The 17,124-nt window shown below is 39.2% G+C and overlaps 3 protein-coding genes across 14 annotated transcripts; 1 reads left to right on the forward strand and 2 right to left on the reverse strand.

The window, feature by feature from the left end:
- Positions 1 to 311: 311 nt before the first annotated feature.
- crtac1a (cartilage acidic protein 1a) lies at positions 312 to 5,265 on the forward strand. Of its 5 annotated transcripts, none has more exons than XM_079462613.1 (14): positions 327 to 457; positions 735 to 947; positions 1,159 to 1,355; positions 1,425 to 1,561; positions 1,643 to 1,799; positions 1,933 to 2,067; positions 2,149 to 2,285; positions 2,515 to 2,651; positions 3,578 to 3,660; positions 3,808 to 3,908; positions 4,011 to 4,179; positions 4,294 to 4,439; positions 4,591 to 4,633; positions 4,887 to 5,126. In XM_079462613.1, exons 2-14 carry the CDS (start codon positions 760 to 762, stop codon positions 4,895 to 4,897), a joined length of 1,641 nt encoding a protein of 546 aa, XP_079318739.1. In that variant the 5' UTR covers positions 327 to 457; positions 735 to 759; the 3' UTR covers positions 4,898 to 5,126. The 5 variants fall into 5 exon arrangements, with proteins under 5 accessions (XP_079318741.1, XP_079318743.1, XP_079318739.1 ...); XM_079462614.1 differs by having other exon boundaries at positions 339 to 457; positions 754 to 947; positions 4,887 to 5,125; XM_079462615.1 differs by lacking the exon at positions 4,591 to 4,633 and having other exon boundaries at positions 312 to 457; positions 4,887 to 5,265.
- golga7ba (golgin A7 family, member Ba) lies at positions 4,433 to 10,024 on the reverse strand. 3 transcript variants are annotated; one of them, XM_079462650.1, is made up of 5 exons: positions 9,942 to 10,022; positions 7,184 to 7,309; positions 6,468 to 6,620; positions 6,258 to 6,359; positions 4,433 to 6,108 (listed from the first exon to the last, which is right to left on the reverse strand). In XM_079462650.1, the coding sequence occupies exons 1-5, from the start codon at positions 9,951 to 9,953 to the stop codon at positions 6,028 to 6,030; spliced, it is 474 nt and encodes a 157-aa protein (XP_079318776.1). In that variant the 5' UTR covers positions 9,954 to 10,022; the 3' UTR covers positions 4,433 to 6,027. The 3 variants fall into 3 exon arrangements, with proteins under 3 accessions (XP_079318776.1, XP_079318775.1, XP_079318774.1); XM_079462649.1 differs by lacking the exon at positions 9,942 to 10,022 and adding an exon at positions 9,264 to 9,455 and having other exon boundaries at positions 4,745 to 6,108; XM_079462648.1 differs by having other exon boundaries at positions 5,163 to 6,108; positions 6,235 to 6,359; positions 9,942 to 10,024.
- A 50-nt stretch (positions 10,025 to 10,074) lies between these two features.
- zfyve27 (zinc finger, FYVE domain containing 27) lies at positions 10,075 to 16,049 on the reverse strand. Of its 6 annotated transcripts, XM_079462624.1 has the most exons (15): positions 15,952 to 16,012; positions 15,770 to 15,833; positions 15,258 to 15,494; positions 14,977 to 15,047; positions 14,598 to 14,784; positions 14,429 to 14,524; positions 14,178 to 14,290; positions 13,961 to 14,082; positions 13,756 to 13,827; positions 13,637 to 13,657; positions 12,804 to 12,860; positions 11,741 to 11,879; positions 11,614 to 11,660; positions 11,412 to 11,493; positions 10,200 to 11,328 (listed from the first exon to the last, which is right to left on the reverse strand). In XM_079462624.1, the coding sequence occupies exons 3-15, from the start codon at positions 15,491 to 15,493 to the stop codon at positions 11,261 to 11,263; spliced, it is 1,311 nt and encodes a 436-aa protein (XP_079318750.1). In that variant the 5' UTR covers position 15,494; positions 15,770 to 15,833; positions 15,952 to 16,012; the 3' UTR covers positions 10,200 to 11,260. The 6 variants fall into 6 exon arrangements, 5 of the variants coding, with proteins under 5 accessions (XP_079318749.1, XP_079318750.1, XP_079318751.1 ...); XM_079462623.1 differs by having other exon boundaries at positions 10,075 to 11,328; positions 15,770 to 16,049; XM_079462625.1 differs by lacking the exon at positions 13,637 to 13,657 and having other exon boundaries at positions 15,770 to 16,001.
- Between the last annotated feature and the right edge of the window lie 1,075 nt (positions 16,050 to 17,124).

A 17,124-nucleotide genomic window follows, 5' to 3' on the forward strand; every position in this document is an offset into this window, starting at 1 on the left:
ATCCGAAGTTGTTTTCTAGACGCGTAGTGACGATGAAATACAACATATCATTCCGTCAGTCGCGTTCAGTCACAATAAACAATATAAATAAAATAAGTTAAAAAATACAATAGATATTGTACCACAATATATGTAAAAAATATTTACGCATTACATTTTTTATTAAGTCTGCTAAATGAATCTTAAGTTATTATTTGGCGTTTAAAAACCCATTATTTCGCGTTTGTTTGTCAGAATCTACAAGAGAGGGTTATCCACGCCCACTTTCCCTCGCAGGCTTGTGACTTGTCGTTCCTCCACCGCATGCAAATCTCTCGAATGTGATTGGTGAGTCGCTTACACAAGCGCTTGTATAACGCATTAGCATTGAAGTTGTGTAAGGTCTGTGTGAATAATATAACAGAAATCACATCGGAAAGTATTACAGTCAAGTCTCGTACTGGCAGCACAGAATCGCGTGAGTAGTGCATTAAAATCACGATTGTTTAGAACCGTTTTCTTAATGCATGCGTCTAAATGCAACATTGCTGTCTTATTGGTCTTGTGTATTGAATGCAAATCAACACATATCATGCATCGTTTTTCTATCTGAAGTTGAAGTATATTTTTTCATGACATTGTGTTTGCACATGACGTTACATCTTCAAAATGTTTGCTAACAATGATTTAATATGCATCAATACATTGTAAAGGTATGATGAAATCTATGCCGTTTGATGTGATCTTGCTCTCAGGGCAACATTTGATTGACAGGTGGAGATGAGCATGTTGTGGTCGTGTCTTCTTTCTCTCGGGCTGTTTAGTCTGGCTCAGGCTCAGCCCTTGTTCTCTGTAAATACGGATACAGTTCTACCTCCCCATGCTCTTCACAACCCCACCCAGCTGAATTATGGGATGGCAGTGACAGATGTGGATGGAGATGGAGATCTAGAAGTGGTGGTGGCCGGGTAAAGACTCGTTCCGCAGTAGCAGGACTTTACATTAGTCTTTCAAGCAGAAATAATTTGTGATGATATATTTTTGTTTGTAACAAAGAACTATGAAGTGTTTAATTACAAATTAAAAACAGAAATAGTCCAGATTCTGTTCCTAAAAGCAAAATAAACGTTTAATAGTTTAATCAAAATGTGTAGTACATTAACAAAATCTATTTTTTAGGTATAACGGCCCAAACTTGGTTCTGAAGTATAACAGTACCCTGAACAAACTGGTAAATATTGCCATAGACGACCGCAGTTCTCCATATTACGCCCTGAGAGACCCGCAGGGAAACGCCATCGGAGTGACGGCCTGTGATGTGGATGGAGATGGAAGAGAGGAGATCTACTTCCTCAACACCAACAACGCCTTCTCAGGTGACTACTGACATCCCTTACATCTATTTACACTAAATATATAATGTTGACCTATAAAATTCTTTCAAGGCCAGGCAACATACGCAGACAAACTGTTCAAGATGCGTAACGGTCGTTTTGAGGATTTGCTCAGTGACGACGTAAATGTAAAGAGGGGTGTGGCCAATCACATGGCTGGACGCTCAGTCGCTTGTGTTGACAGAAAGGTACTTAACTTAATTGTATTAATTATTAAATTATTTACTATGTGTTAGTTCATTTCATAAGTGTTTTTTATATTGCTGCAGGGAAGCGGACGTTATTCGATTTATGTGGCAAATTACGCCAAAGGGAACGTGGGGCCACACGCGCTGATAGAGATGGATGAAGCAGCCAGTGATGTCGAAAAGGGCGTCATTGTGCTGTCTGATGTTGGGGCGCAAGCTAATGTTAACAAGTACACAGGTCAGAGGTCAAAAATTTAATTTAGCTTACATTTCTTTTTTAATCCTACAGTAACGTTAGTATTGGTATTAGTGTTTGAATGTTTATGCTGTGAAAGAAAGCTAAAAGATATAACATTTGAATTTACCTCCAGGTGGGCGTGGTGTAGCTGTTGGTCCCATCCTCAGCGAAACAAGATCAGACATTTTTTGCGACAACGAAAATGGACCAAACTTTCTGTTTCAAAACAACGGTGATGGCAAGTTCCAAGACGTGGCTGCAGGTGCAGGTAAGTGACCAGCTGTATATTCAAACTAGATTTTTGAACCTGTAACATCAACCCACATGCAAGGTGTTTGATTGTTTACAGGAGTTGAAGACAGATATCAGCACGGCAGAGGTGTGGCTCTGACCGACTTTAATGGTGATGGGAAGACTGACATTGTTTATGGCAACTGGAACGGTCCACATCGCCTTTACCTGCAGGACAGCACGCGAAAATTCAGGGTGAGAATTACGTCCACATTCACTGAATCGCAGTCCATACATGTTCTATCATCAAATCATGCGGGTATTTGAAAAGTGCTTTTTAAAAAAAAAGATCATGATTGACAAGTAAAATAATCCTATAGATGAAAGAAAGGATCTGAGTCCTATCAAGAGATGCCTATAGATCCCTTTTTGTTGTAGTGCAATGTTAAATGTTATGGTTTTTGGATCTGTTCTGTTGTTGTAGAATATCGCCACGAAAGCGTTTTCCTCTCCTTCACCCATTCGTACAGTTATCGCTGCAGACTTTGACAATGACCAGCAGCTTGAGGTGTTCTTCAATAACATCGCTTACAGAGGAAACGCCCCCAACAGAATCTTCCGGTACACAAACATCCATCATATAGATTCAAACAATAACATACAAGTTTATTTAAAAAAACTGCCTGGGCCTGGTGGTGGTTGAGCAAGACACCTTACCCCTGATTGCAGTGCAGTAATGTGCCACTGTAGAAAAAATAAATAAAAGCGTCTGCCAAATGAGTAAATGTAAATGTAGTATTATGGCTTTAGTCAAGATTTAAACATGTGTCATGCTTAAAGTCCCTGTGAAATAAAAAATTACAATGCCAATTGTTTTCTAGAAATATAGCAGCGTTTTTCGATGTGGGTCATTCTCATGTTAAAATTTGTGTGTCTTTAAAATTTGACAATGCTCTTCTGTAGTGACTCAATCTTTAATGATGTATGTTAGAAGGCTTGGGCGGAGCATCCGTTAACTCCTCCCCTTCAACTGTCAGTCGGCTGCCAGTTCCATTTAAAAATGCAGCGGCTGTTTTATTTCACTCGGAAATGCATCAAAATACGGAAGTAAAAATGTTCGAACTTCCATTTCACAGGGACTTTAAGGATATTATTGTTAACTAAAACTAAAATATTAAAACCTTTCTGTTGGCCTCATTATTATTTGAAAAGATTTGACTGATGATGTCTCGGCAATATACTCAAATAAGTTTGTGCCACAAAAATGATTAACTGAAGATAAATAAGAACTAAACTAAAACGGAAATAAAGGTATTCAATAACACACACAAAAAATAAATGAATAGATAAAATGATAAACACACAACAACATTGCAAATAAGAAGATTTATCGAATTATCAGAGATCAGATTATGAATAAAATACAATTAAAAAGTATTATAATTACGGTCAACCCAGGCTGGCAAAACAAATAAACCATCTTAAACCAGCAACTACCTAAGGTTGTTTTAACAGTTTTTCAAATAAATGTTTGGTTGCTTGAATAGGGTGTCGAGGAAGGAGAATTCCGACCCTGACATCACAGAGCTGGATGTGGGCGATGCTTCTGAACCACAAGGGCGGGGCACAGGTGAGACCCCCTGAAGGGGATCACATCACCCTGGCCTCACATCACAACACAATGTTGTTCATCCCCTTTGATGAGAGATTTAAGTTAAATGAATCCATAACAAACGTAAGACTCGTAAAGCTGATCTGTTTCTGTATTGATTAACAGGTGCCACTGTCACAGATTTCGATGGTGATGGTCTGTTGGATTTATTAGTGGCTCATGGGGAGAGTGCGTCACAGCCAATCTCTGTTTATAAGGTCACACAGGTATATCAGCAATCATCTAACAAAAATTAATATATCATCTCACTTAGATTAATAAAATCCAAGGTATTTCATTTGATCTTATCTAACCTTACCTTTCTTAAGGGCTCAAATAATAATTGGCTGCGTGTGGTGCCCAGCACACGTTTTGGGGCATATGCCCGTGGAGCAAAAGTGGTGATGCATACAAAACAGAGCGGCGTCCATACACGCATTATAGACGGGGGATCCGGTTACCTGTGCGAGATGGAGCCTGTGGCTCACTTTGGATTAGGTATACATGCTTGACATAATACAAAGTCATATTGTAAATTCATATTTATAACATATATGTATGAAAAGTCTATATTAGATATATAAAAAGGGCTGAATTCTGATTGACTCATAGGGAGTGATGAGGCCACCAGCATTAAAGTGTATTGGCCAGATGGGCGTTCGGTTGTCCGCCCGCTTGAGTCTGTCGATATGAACACAGTCATTGAGATTTCATACCCAAAAGAAGGGGAGGAGTCAACTGTTACATCTGATGCACAGGTATGGATGCATGCAAAGGAGGAGGAGGAGTCAATGCACACCTTTATGAGGCGGGTGTGACGAAATGCATATTAGCCAACATTAATTTATCTTTTAAAGCACCAATGTTTCAATGAAATACACTGAGATTTGACATTTCACGTCTTTGCAGTGTGGTGAGGGATTTAGTGTAAACACAAATGGCTACTGCGTCGGTAAGATGTTGACACAATCTGCTTCTCAGTCGGTGTGAAATACAGTATAAATCTCTTTGTTCTGCTTGAACCAGAGCTTGTTTTTATATGATAAAATACAGATCGAAGTTAACAGGAATCCTTTTAATCTTTTGGCTGTAAAATTGAAATTACTTGGCAGAATCGTAACAGGCAAACATGAAAACGCACCTGAAGAGTTATTTGATTTTCTGTTTGATTATTTATTACTCTGATTTTCTTTCTTTGTCTGCAGTGACACTCTGAGAGATTTGTCTGTCTGGACGTGTCAATGTCAGGTGATGCATGATGTCATCGTGTCCTAGGCGCCTTAGTTTACATTCAACAAACTGGAGAACTTCAGCCATTGACCATGATGTGTTAAAATTAAATAACAAAAACGTTTACATTAAATACACTAAGTGTTTTTTGTAGAAATAGTTTCTAACTATTAGTTTCTTCAGTATCTGTCTAATAAAAATTAAGTTGTTCTTGATAGTCTGACAGTTTTTTTACTTTTTCTTTCTTTCTTCAGTCGATTCTGTATCAAAGTCATAAAGCAAAAACACTCTTCACCATAATTGGAAAAATACATTTTCTATGCTGACAATGTTTCGATAAACCCCCAAAACTCTATATTTGTATACATTTTTGTTCATTTATTCACTTTGCTACACTACAGAGAAGCACTCGTAGTTATTCTGACTCATATTCTCTTTGCATAAAAATGGGCCAAACGTTCTCAATAAGAAATGGAAGCTCACAATGAAGGTCAATGTATTTAAGGAAGTTCTCTTGGCAGTGATCTTATCAATTTGCTGTAATGTCATGAATACGAAGCTAATTTCTACATTGCAATATAAAACAGGTGTAAAGTCATACAGACGGCAGTGTGTAAAATATGACGTATCTGTCTTGTTCTGTACCGACCGCTGATCCAAACTAAAATCTCAAATATATTCACTGTCTAAAAATGATCGCAAAATCGCTCATCTCCAAATGCTCGAATGAAAAAATAAACAAACACGACACACAGTACAATGGAAGACACTTGTGTGCTGATAGGCAGCTACATCACACAGCGGGGGTGAATTTGCATATCAGAGGGACGGAAGTTTACGTCAGCTTTATCCAGAATGCTTCACTAAACATGTGCAACAGCTGCAGAGTTCTGAAGGTGCCGGAGGGTCACGTGCAGATTGTTCAGATGAAGTGCACGTATGAGGTAATGGTGTGCCGGATACAAATGTGACATGTCTTGAGGAGGCAGTTCTCACGCGATGTGTGTCGGACGCTCGGTTTGGCGATGTAGAGCGCTTGTTTCTTTTCAATGAGCGTCAAGGCAGATGTGGGCAAGTGAGGATGAGGAACGGTGAATATTACAGTGTGTGTTTGATCTATCGTCCACTGCTGCTAGTTGTACTGCTGCCAGAACTCGTACCGCTTGATCCACGATCCTCATACACACTGATTTCAATCTAACAAACACTCAGGTTAAGTGAATAACGTTACACACATTGCTGACAAACGCTAAACATGCAATTGTTATATTATATTGTTGTATTTTGGGGTCTTATGGTTTACCAGGACCACACAAACGATACAGTTTGTATTTTTTTAAGGATACGACCCTCATGCCTCTCTCTATCGGGTCTGTGATGAGTAAACCTCGAGGTGCGTAGATCTTTTCGTTCTGCTCCTGAATGTAACGGGAGATCTTCTTCAGCACCTGCTCACACAAAAATATGAGATGAAACATTGTCGACAGCCAACTAGAATGATTTCAGAAAGTTTATGGTCTCTTCACAATGAACCGAAGCGATGCCAGCTGGAATACCTTTTCATAGCGTGTCTCGATGCACAAGAAGATGAGGTAAACCGTGAGGCAGGCGAGACAGCCCTCGAGGTACGACTGACCTCCGATCTTCTCCGCTTCAGCATAGTAATTATTCAGCGTCTTTACTGTATCCTCAAATAGTGTCCTTTCGATCTGACCAATCACAAAGTAGCAAAGGATTCATATAAGGACAGACCTACTTTCTGATATCATGGTAGTCAATGGTGGCCAAGAACTGTTTGACTACAAATATTCTTCCAAATATGTTATACAGATTTGGTGCAACATGCGGGTGAAATAATTATGACATTTTGGGATAAATTATCACTTTAAAAAAAAGTTTAAATAACCATAATGAATGCCAATATAAAGAGATAAATAGACGGCAGCTATTGACATCTTTCACACAAAAGTGACAGCTATACATTAAACACTTTTCCTTTTTACTAAGTCTTTACCGGCTCTATGTAACATGATGTCACACCTTTAAATGGCTCTATTAGTAGCTCATTATGTGTTTGTGTGTGGGTGTTGTGTGTAGTTTGCGCGGTCAGCAGTATGTGTGTGAAGCTTTTTATCTGAGTCAAGAGTCCTGTTGTGTTTCTGTCGTCCTCTCTCTTTTACAGCTTTCATTGTTAACTTTCTCTCTTTTGCTCATTTCCACAAACATGCACACACACACACACACACACACACACACACACACACACACTTACCCTGCTGTCTAACTCAGAAGGAAACTTGGTCTGGAACTTGCAGACTGTGCCGTCTGTGTAATCTCTTTGAATGAAGACCTTGTTGGCTAAAGACGCACTGTGTCTCAGCTCCTGAAGATTATGAAACTGCTCCAGAGAGAAAGTAACAAAGACAGAAGAACTACAACTTTCTAATAATATTAATCCATCTGAACAAAAATTTATTTGAACAATGCGGAAGAACCACAATCATTATTGCCGAAAGAAAAGCAGAGTAATGTGGTAGTGTCATCATTGTTAGCTCATGCGGGGTAATGCAACGATTCAATCAGTATTTGTATATTGAACATTGTATACATTTTTTGCTGTAGTTATGCAGCAGTTTGACAGTAAATTACACGGTGTCATCAACCTTTTCCAGATTGTTTCGATGATTTTGGTTCCCAGAATGCTTTTCACGAGGCTGTTTTTTTCTGTAAAGATTTAGGGGTGGTTTCCCAGACAGGGATTATTTTAAATCAGGAGTAGGCCTAAATTGAATCAGGAAATTTAAGATGTTTTACCAAACATGCCTTACTAAAAACATTACTTGTGTGCATTTTGAGACAACACAAAAGCAATGATGTATTTTGACACATGGCAGTGCAAGTTGTTTTCAATTTGGACAGCTCTAGCATTTATTTTAGTGTATAGGACTAGTCTAATCCCTGTCCGGGAAACCGCTCTAAAGACTGTTAGGGGCAGTTTCCCGGACAGGGCTTAAGGCTAGTCCCACACTAACTGAAATGTTAGAGGTGTCTTTAACGAAAATAATTTACACTGGCATATCTTAAAATATATCAGTGCGATTGTTTTGTCTCAAGATGCACACCAGTGATGTTTTTTGTAAAGTATGTTCTTAAATATCCTAATTTAACTGGGAAACAGTAATACTGTAATTTCTACACAATTTTTTAACAGTGAAATACACAGTGATGTCATGAACATCAGATCAATGTCATTCCAACACCAACATCAATGCTCTCTTCTTGAGTTTTTAACAGACCAGAATAATAAAAGTCAGGCCACTTTGAGAGTGTGGATTATATACACACTGTGAGTGTTAAGTTGTCCTTTTTTAACACTGGTGATTTTACTATGTGAGATAAAGAAATGTGAATGTCTCACTTGTAAGTCGCTTTGGATAAAAGCGTTTGCTAAATTCAAGCAATGACAAAATTATCCATGCAGCCCTGACAACTCGCTTCTTTGAAAACGGCGTGTGGTTTAGTAGCAGGTGCACATTCTGTCTAATATAGTAACAGGAAGAGATGCAACACACACGCACAGTCCCGCGGCTCTTCAGTGCTGTGGACTCGATCAATCTCTGGCACTGTCTGACCTCTTACAGATCTCAAGAACGCTGACATAAAGGCATATCTGGTTTCAAATGCACAACATTGCACTGAGAACTTGTTGATACCCTTATTTAAGTAATCGTACCCTACCTTTGAAAAACACCACAGTAATGAATGACTGCCATATTTGTGTATAATAACATTTCCATTACATTCCATGGGTACCACAGTACGTTGGATATTATTACGCAATAACATATTTTTGTTCATGTCTTTATAGTCAGTGTAAATATGGCAAACACTAAGATCATTTTCTGTGCCATGGTCCCACTTCTTCATAAGGGTAAACCGAGACTCGTGTCTGATCAGGACAAAACGACTTTGTGCTGTTGTCATTAAACGTCTCATTAATTATGCATGCAAACCGCGCCTGACACAGACTCCCGCGAGCACAACCGATCGATCGCGACGAGACGATCATATTTTAACACAACACACACACCATTGATACCAAAGCTATCAAAACACACTTTAACCTCGCGGTGTGACATATACAGATCGTTACCAAAACGGGCATGTCACCCCGCGTAAACAAAGAGATTCCGCGCTGGAAACGCAACACCGCGCGCGTTCAAGGTTACCAAACGGCGGACGCACATTTGAATCGTAACATAAACGTCTGAATTACTTAAAAAACACTGAAAATATTGAAATATAGCCGGTTAAGTGACTTTCAGTGAAGAGGAACGTCTAAATATGCTTACAGACTCGTGGCAGTATGGGAGTTTTGTTCTTTCGGTCGCTGTCCGCGGTGCTGAAATCATTCCGTCACCGGTCACGGATCGGAAGCCTAAAAAACAATCACGCACAAATACTATACGAGATTTAACAAAGAGCTTAACGGCACAAGGACAGACGCTTTGATCCCGTGTGATGTCCGGCTGTGCGCTCGGCTGCGTCACGACACACGGACGCACGCGCTGGACTTTAACCGGCCCACGGCGATGTGATGTAAATACGGCACCAGAGCATTCACACTCTTCACGTGACTCTGCAAGCGTGCGTTTGTCAACAAAACGAATTAATAATCACAACCATCCATCCATCCATCATAAAAATCACTGCGTATTTTGACGTTTAATTGATTTACCCTGCCCATTTTGTGTATACCAGCAAGCATGATCATCCATCACATCAGGCGCAAAGGTTGCGGGGTCCATTCTCAGTGAATACACATATTGATCAAATGTATTGAATGCAATGTAACTCGATTTGGATTAAAGCCTCTGCCAAGCCCTTCACTTCTGCCTGTCACGTACCCATCCGTGATCTCTAGCACAGATTTAAATCCACAAAACGACGCTCAGACGTTTCACCTAGAACAAACGCATCATACTGAACTGAAGTAGTGAAGAAATGAAAGATAAAGGAGTGTATCTCACCTCCGTGGCCATGTTGCCATTCGTCGTCTACCCGGGCCGACACGGGTTCGGTGGTTCCCGGGAATAATCCTTTGCGATGAGGGATAAAGGGGCGGTGGGCGGAGCCGGAAACAATGACCGTGGGGTGACGGGGGAGGGGCACGGCAGACCGAGTTTATTTACTGAAAGGTTCTTGGTGACCAAACATTTTTTACGGCATTGCTGGGAAGAAACATTTCAGGACCCAGATACTATTTCACTAATGCCACACAAATATTTCACACTGAGAAAGTTTATTACTGTAACAGTAAAGATTTAACCAGCGAAATAGCATGGTTATTATACAATGTAGGCTACTGAAACCCAACAGATTGGACATTTAAGAGCTGACATGATCAAATGAATAGGCTTCAGGGTAGCACAGATGTACTGAACATGTACGTTTTAACCGCTAGAACACTGATTTTACATTCTGCTTCGTCTTACAAACATTAAGATCGACAAATACAATAACACAAAAGACAAAAAAATTGAACGAAAGAGAAACAAACGCAATGTTTTAAGATTAAGTTATGATTACGGCAGAAGGTAATCAGGAGAAACTAAAGGAATTTTTACATCACAAAAACAGCATTTTATAGTTTAATAGAGTAATCTAAATGCAAGATTCACCCTTGTTATATTTCATTACGATCTCACACTACACCAATTGACCACTAATAATCCAATGGCAATATTCTGATTAGAAATGGTTGTACTGAGAAGGTCCATTTAAAGTTTTTTCTTAGACATAATGACACATTTAATCGCAATAATACAACTGTTAGAAATCAGAGTCAGGTTAAAAGGTTAATGAAAAAATATATCCCCTCATCTGAGCAGCATTTGTCTAAATTCATTTATGTAAACTGACATACAATGATTTAACAACTTTGGGTTTGATGCCCAACACAAATGACAAAATCACTGCCAATTAACATGGCCCTTAATATAACCCTGATATCCAATCAAGGGCAGTCATGCAAAGTGATGTCGTAGTGAAGGATGGCGAAATGACAGAACTGCTATTTTAGCACATTTCAAAGTATACGAGCAACAATGAACTTTGGTGTAATTATTGGGTTTGACTAGGGAATCTGTCCCAAGGGAAATGGTTCTTTAGGGTCTTTTTTTGTGCAGCAAGGGAAAAACGAAGGCAGCATCCAACTCAAGATTATGGTCCTTCATGTCAAATATTCCAGTACGCAGGTAAAAGCAGTCACCTTGAAGCCCACACCTTTAGTTTCTGATGCTAAGGGGCTTGCACAGGTTTACAGTGGTTATTTGGAGATGAGGGTCACCTACTTTGTGCTCAGGAAGGTATTACACGTAGCACACACAAAAACAGTTTCTCTCTGAGCCTCAGGCGCTAAAGAAACAGAGAAAAGAGAATAAGGCATAAAAAAGATCTTAAGCAAAATATTCTCTAAAACGTAAATGTATTGTTCTCACCTGTGGCTCCCATAGTGGACTTGAACACTTTATGAGAGCAACAGCGAGAACAGAAACTGACCCCGCAGTTACTGCAGTTTCTCTGAAAAAATAATATAACACTTAATAAATCAATAAACAACGGTGAACAATACAAGAAATCATGTCAGAATGAAAAATCATGTAAATAAATATATATGCAAATAAAGAGTAGAGGCTGTACCCTTTTCTTTAAAACAGAAAACGCTGAATTACACTGGATACAGTTTCCTGTAAAAAGATGTCATGATTACAAAAAGAGGGATTTGTTTATACATAAGGTAAATAAAGAAAGATAATTATAAACTGACCGGTGTTGGAAGGAACCCGCTTGCGTAGTTTCTCTGTAAGTTTGGAGACTTTACTGCGGATGGGCTCGTTTCTACTCAACAATCCGTTATCAGACACGGTGTCAAACTCAGGAGCACCAGATGACATGTCTTCGTCATCCTATCAAACATACACGCGCAGCAAAAATAGAGAAATCAATTAGATTTATTGTATGAGTAACAAAAGGAGAGTTTAATGACAGAGCTAAACCCATGAGCTCCAAAAGATCTGTAAACATACCAACATGTTAAAACAAAAACCTGCACACAACCTTCTGTTTTACATTATTGTGATTTACAAAAGTAAAAAAAATCTTCAACCTCTTGACATTTATTTGTTACGGACACATATGAATAGACTAGACTTCTAATGAAGGGTGTGTGGAGGTTTTTGGTTTTCATCTCTGTATCTGGAGGGCTTTGAGTTGAAATGGCTGATTTACTGAAGTCATCAGAAACTGAAGGTTTCATCAGCGTGAATGTGACTGACTTTTAGTGAACCTGAGCCCATGTTTCTAGTGCTGCTGAGCTTGAATCATTTCCTTCTGTCATCTGATAACTGATGAGAGTTCTCACATTTCTGTGTGTCCTGAAATCCCGTGAGCCCTCTAAATGCAGGATCTAGTGAATGCTGGACTCTGTCATCACTTTTTTACCCTCAAGTCACCCATTTAGCTTATTTAAGAAATCATCATAATTTAAATAAATCGGATTTTGGTTTTCATGAAAGGTCAGAGATGTTTGAAATGACATAATAGTGAACAAATGATGACAGAATCTTCATTTTTGGTGAACTATCTCTTTAAATGGACAAGAAAGGGTTAAAAGCAGCCCATCAAGTATATGCAAGAATTTCCCAACCCTTTTCATAATTAGTTATAGGTTAATTCATGACCTCTCAAAAGACATACTGTGAAAATTGCCCATGTTCTGAAGGAAATATCACCAATCAACCAATTCCCTGTGACATTACTGTTAATGGAAACCACCAAAAGGGGTGTGGTTAGTAAATCCGGAGATCATTTTTGTAAGGATATGTGGGCACCTTATGGAGTCTCCGCCTCCACAAAACCTTTGGTAGCAAATTGACTACGGGCCACACCTACATTCAAAACATGGACCGGACAGGTTTAACCGTCTGCCGTGTAACAAAAGACACTACGGACTACAAATAACATTTTTTTAAACCACGAGGGTCTCATCGGCGGTTATCTAGCATGCAACGATAGTCAGAATGACTGGAGCTCAAATGACTCAAATGCATTTAGGTACCGAAAACTGCACACATAAACAAAAACATTTTTTAAATCTAATAAAATAACATTTTAGCAACAACAACTTTAGAACAAAATGCTGACATCATTATTCATTCTATAAATAAAAAATGACTTTAAGCATACTTCTATACATTTTATTACTAAACCTGTTAAGTGTTTACAAATAATAATAATAATAGAACATTTTATCAGCATTTTGTTCACGCTTTGAGAATGACATGTTCTATGTACTTAATCACAACATCATTTTAACATGAAAGAACCTGTGCGAGTGTTCAGTTATATTATTACAAAAACATGCACACACACAAAAACAAATACTGCAGACCAGGAGGTTTCTACACTCAGTTTGAGAGAAATTTCTCAAAAACTAAGTGCTCCTATTTAACTCTGTTACTCACCACTAAAGCCAGAGGAGTGTCCTTGGAAAGCAGAGTAGAGGTCAAAGGTCAAACATTTACAAATACACACTATACAACTCTCCATTCAACGATTTCAGACCAATTGCGATTAACAGGATTGATATCTACACTCATGCACACGCACATTTAGTCTAATGGCCACTCTATAAGTCTCCGATCCACTAGAGGGAGCTACTTACCGGCAGCACCAGGTGAGTTTCCTTGAGTAAGCCAAGAGCAGAAATAGGAGAATGAGTGAGATAAAAATACACAGAAAACACGTAGAACGAATTGAGCAGAGAGAAAAGTTAATCCTAACCTCTATTGCATCTTTAAACTCATCATCGGGCTCAGCCTCCTCTGCCTCTTCAATGTGGCCAGGCGACAGATCCTTAACAAAACATTAACTCATATACTATACGCAGAGCCATTGATAGAAGCGATAGACCCAATAATTAGTGTGTTTATAACACATCATGAGCTTTAATATCACAGCCGGATAAAAAAAGGTCGTTCTTTCTCACCTCCACACTGGTAGGAGTGGGCGTGCGGTCCAGCGGTTGTCCCTGATCAAAATCACACGGTTCCGTTTCTTCGGCTGGCTGGACCCGACTCGGGAAAACAAACTCCTTCAGCTCCAGAAGAACTACAGAATGAGAAAACCAGGGGAGAACATCAGGCGGTGGAACGGCCCGTAGAAGGAGACTGCATGAATGTGCTGAGGATGATATATTTACTGACCTCTGCAGAAGTCCTTGTTCCAAAGAAAGAGGGCGCTGTTGAGTGCAGACAGACTTAAACCTGCAGGAGCCGTGTACAGTAAACACACCGAGGTCAGCAGCAAACCGTAAAACCTGCACACATAAAAACACATTTAATAACACAGTTAATATGAATTATTTTGGGGAATTTAAACAATTAGTCCACTTTCGAAATCAATGTTACCACAAGAGATTTTCTTTTATTGTTTTGGAAGTATGTGTTATACTCACACAGAGGACACTGCATGGCTCTCCCAATACAAAACCTTATACATGGATTCTGCACACACACACGCCTGGGTCAACAGGTCATCAATGCGTTTCAGCCTGTAACACACACACATTTATATCAAGTCAATATTTAAAGCCTCATCTGAACATTACAGTCCTGGACACCTACATGCCCTTGACCTCCAGCATGGCTTCCTGTTTACTCATGTGGACCGTCTGAAGGTCTTTGCGCTGGACTGCATAGTGTTTCTTCCTCTGAGCCGCCATCTCGCTGGTGACACTCTTGCAGCGATCACCTAAGTAACCCAACACAGCTGGAGCCGAGACCCCCAGAAGGAGCAGAGAGACCCATACAGCTGAGGATGGAGAGACACGAGCGTTCAATTCATCATTATGACACATGTAGTACTTGATTCTGATTGGTCAGTTAAAGCATTCTGTTGTCAAATAGTTTTAGATGGCGCTGTGATACTAGAATGAACAGTATATCGCGCTTATTTAATCTTTCTCTACCAAGATATGATACACATGCTTCACGTCCATCTCACCTTCACTCAGAGTTAAGAAGAGGATATTGAGCAGGATGCAACTCAACAGGGACCACAATGGCATTCTCCATCTGAAACACACACAGGGTGAGAGCTTGGTGACCACATAAATCATTCACAAATGCATGTAGTGACTAGTTGGGCCAAACAAAAGTAGTCTCATGACTGTCAAAAAATATACTCACCTACAATACAGGCAGGTGCAAAGCATGATGGGATTGAATAAACAAGCTGGGACTTGCACAAATAGTTATCAGGAAATTTTAAGGAATGACTCTCACCCGAGCAGGTACCGGAGCACGTCCACAGTGTCTGTGATGGGCTCCAGGTAGATGGCCATCCGCTTGAAGGAGATCACCATGCTAAGCAGGTCAAAGGTCAGTGCTTTGGGGCTGCTCAGCTCAGACATGCTGTCCCCAAATGAGACATCTTTAGAGGGCAGCTGGGTAAGTTCTGCCCGGTCTCCAACCGTCTGGGGGGTCTCAGGAGGAGAGGATGAGGAGGTGCTGCACTGCATGCTGGGACACCAGAGAACATGACATAGATAAACAGAGATGCTTATATATCCGTATATATTGTACACATCTGACAGTCATGACGCTCACACAATCCTCTCTGAAGTGTACATTTTAAACTGACTGATAATAAAACACACGATATGGACATTTTAAAAGCAAGAATATAAACTTTCTATTTTATAGCCGTAATAACCTGAATGTCATTACAGAAACATAAAGCATTTAACTAATACACAGACAGAGAAAGACATAGATCACAACAAACACTAACGCACCTTATAATATATTTAAAACTGCGTTTTCTTCCCGTAACAAGTTCATTAAACCGTAACTTTGTATCTTTAACAAAACATATGAAGTTAATGTATAAAACAAATGCACAATTCAAACGATATCACCCAGATATGCGATGATATCAGCTTCTGCTTCCGCACTTCACAGGCTGACGAGTAGATACCAGAGAGACACGATGAGATCCGTCAAGAGAAGTAGAGCGACGATCACATCGATGCTTGTACAATGAAAGGGAGCCTCCAGCTCATCCTAAGTCTGAGAGACGGTATGGGGCAAATCGTGGTAATATTAATGTTTAGGTGAACTATTCCTTTCTCCTACGGAAAACATGCTTTGCTTAATAACAGTTTTATCATAGTAATTATAGCCCTTTTTAGACTTTTGTGGATTTTGTAGGAGAAACGTGTGTTCCAGTTAGTGGGATGCTTATGAAAATTACCATCTCTATTATTGTATTTCAGTTATACTGCTGAAATGTTGTCTGGTTCTTCAGGATGCTGCAGGGTCATGTAAAGTACACAGGGTTCTTTTTCTTTGGGTCTGTGAGGTGTGTTGTTATGTCCTAGACAGTCTTCATGTTATTCATAAGGAGAAATAAACTGCTTTCATATTACAAATAACAGTGGTAGGACTTTCAGGAGTTCATATGTTGGGTGTGACATACTGTTGTGGCTCCATCAAAACAAGTCATCATCATCACGTCAATGTGTTTGTGGTTCTTGATCTGTAAGTCGGTCGGTACACATGTGCTGTGAATTACTGTTTTGTCATGACTTGAGCACTTTCTTTTAAATAGGAGTTTTAAAATGAATACACACACACGCACACTTTATATGTGGTTTACAGTTGACTTTTCATATGTAATGATTAATACTGTACAAACTGTATATTCTATTCCCTAAACCTAACCATCACAGAAACACACACAGTCAGGCCAAACATTATTTAGACTACCTGTAAGACTGATAAACAAAATTCAGACACGTTGACCTGACCATGTTTCGCATTTTTTAAATTGTTAATTCAATCTTTTTCCACCACAGACTGAACAAAATTAACCATTGCTTGGTTATTTGATGCTTTAAATTGGTATTTTCTTATTGTGTACTTACAGCTTTTCAACCTTATTAATTAAATACTTTTCTATCAAAGTTATTTAACATTTATAAGATATATTTGTTCTGACAGTGATAATGTGATAAATCCTGAAGGCGTCTATATTTATATCTATATCTATAGATAAATGAAATAACATCTACTGTATACAAGAAGTGCTTCAGAAATAATGGGATGAAAGTTTGCCTTTATCCTTTCGTAGTTGATTTTAATTTTCCTT

This window comes from Barbatula barbatula (genome assembly GCF_947034865.1).
Source record: "Barbatula barbatula genome assembly, chromosome: 8".
NCBI lineage: Eukaryota > Metazoa > Chordata > Actinopteri > Cypriniformes > Nemacheilidae > Barbatula > Barbatula barbatula.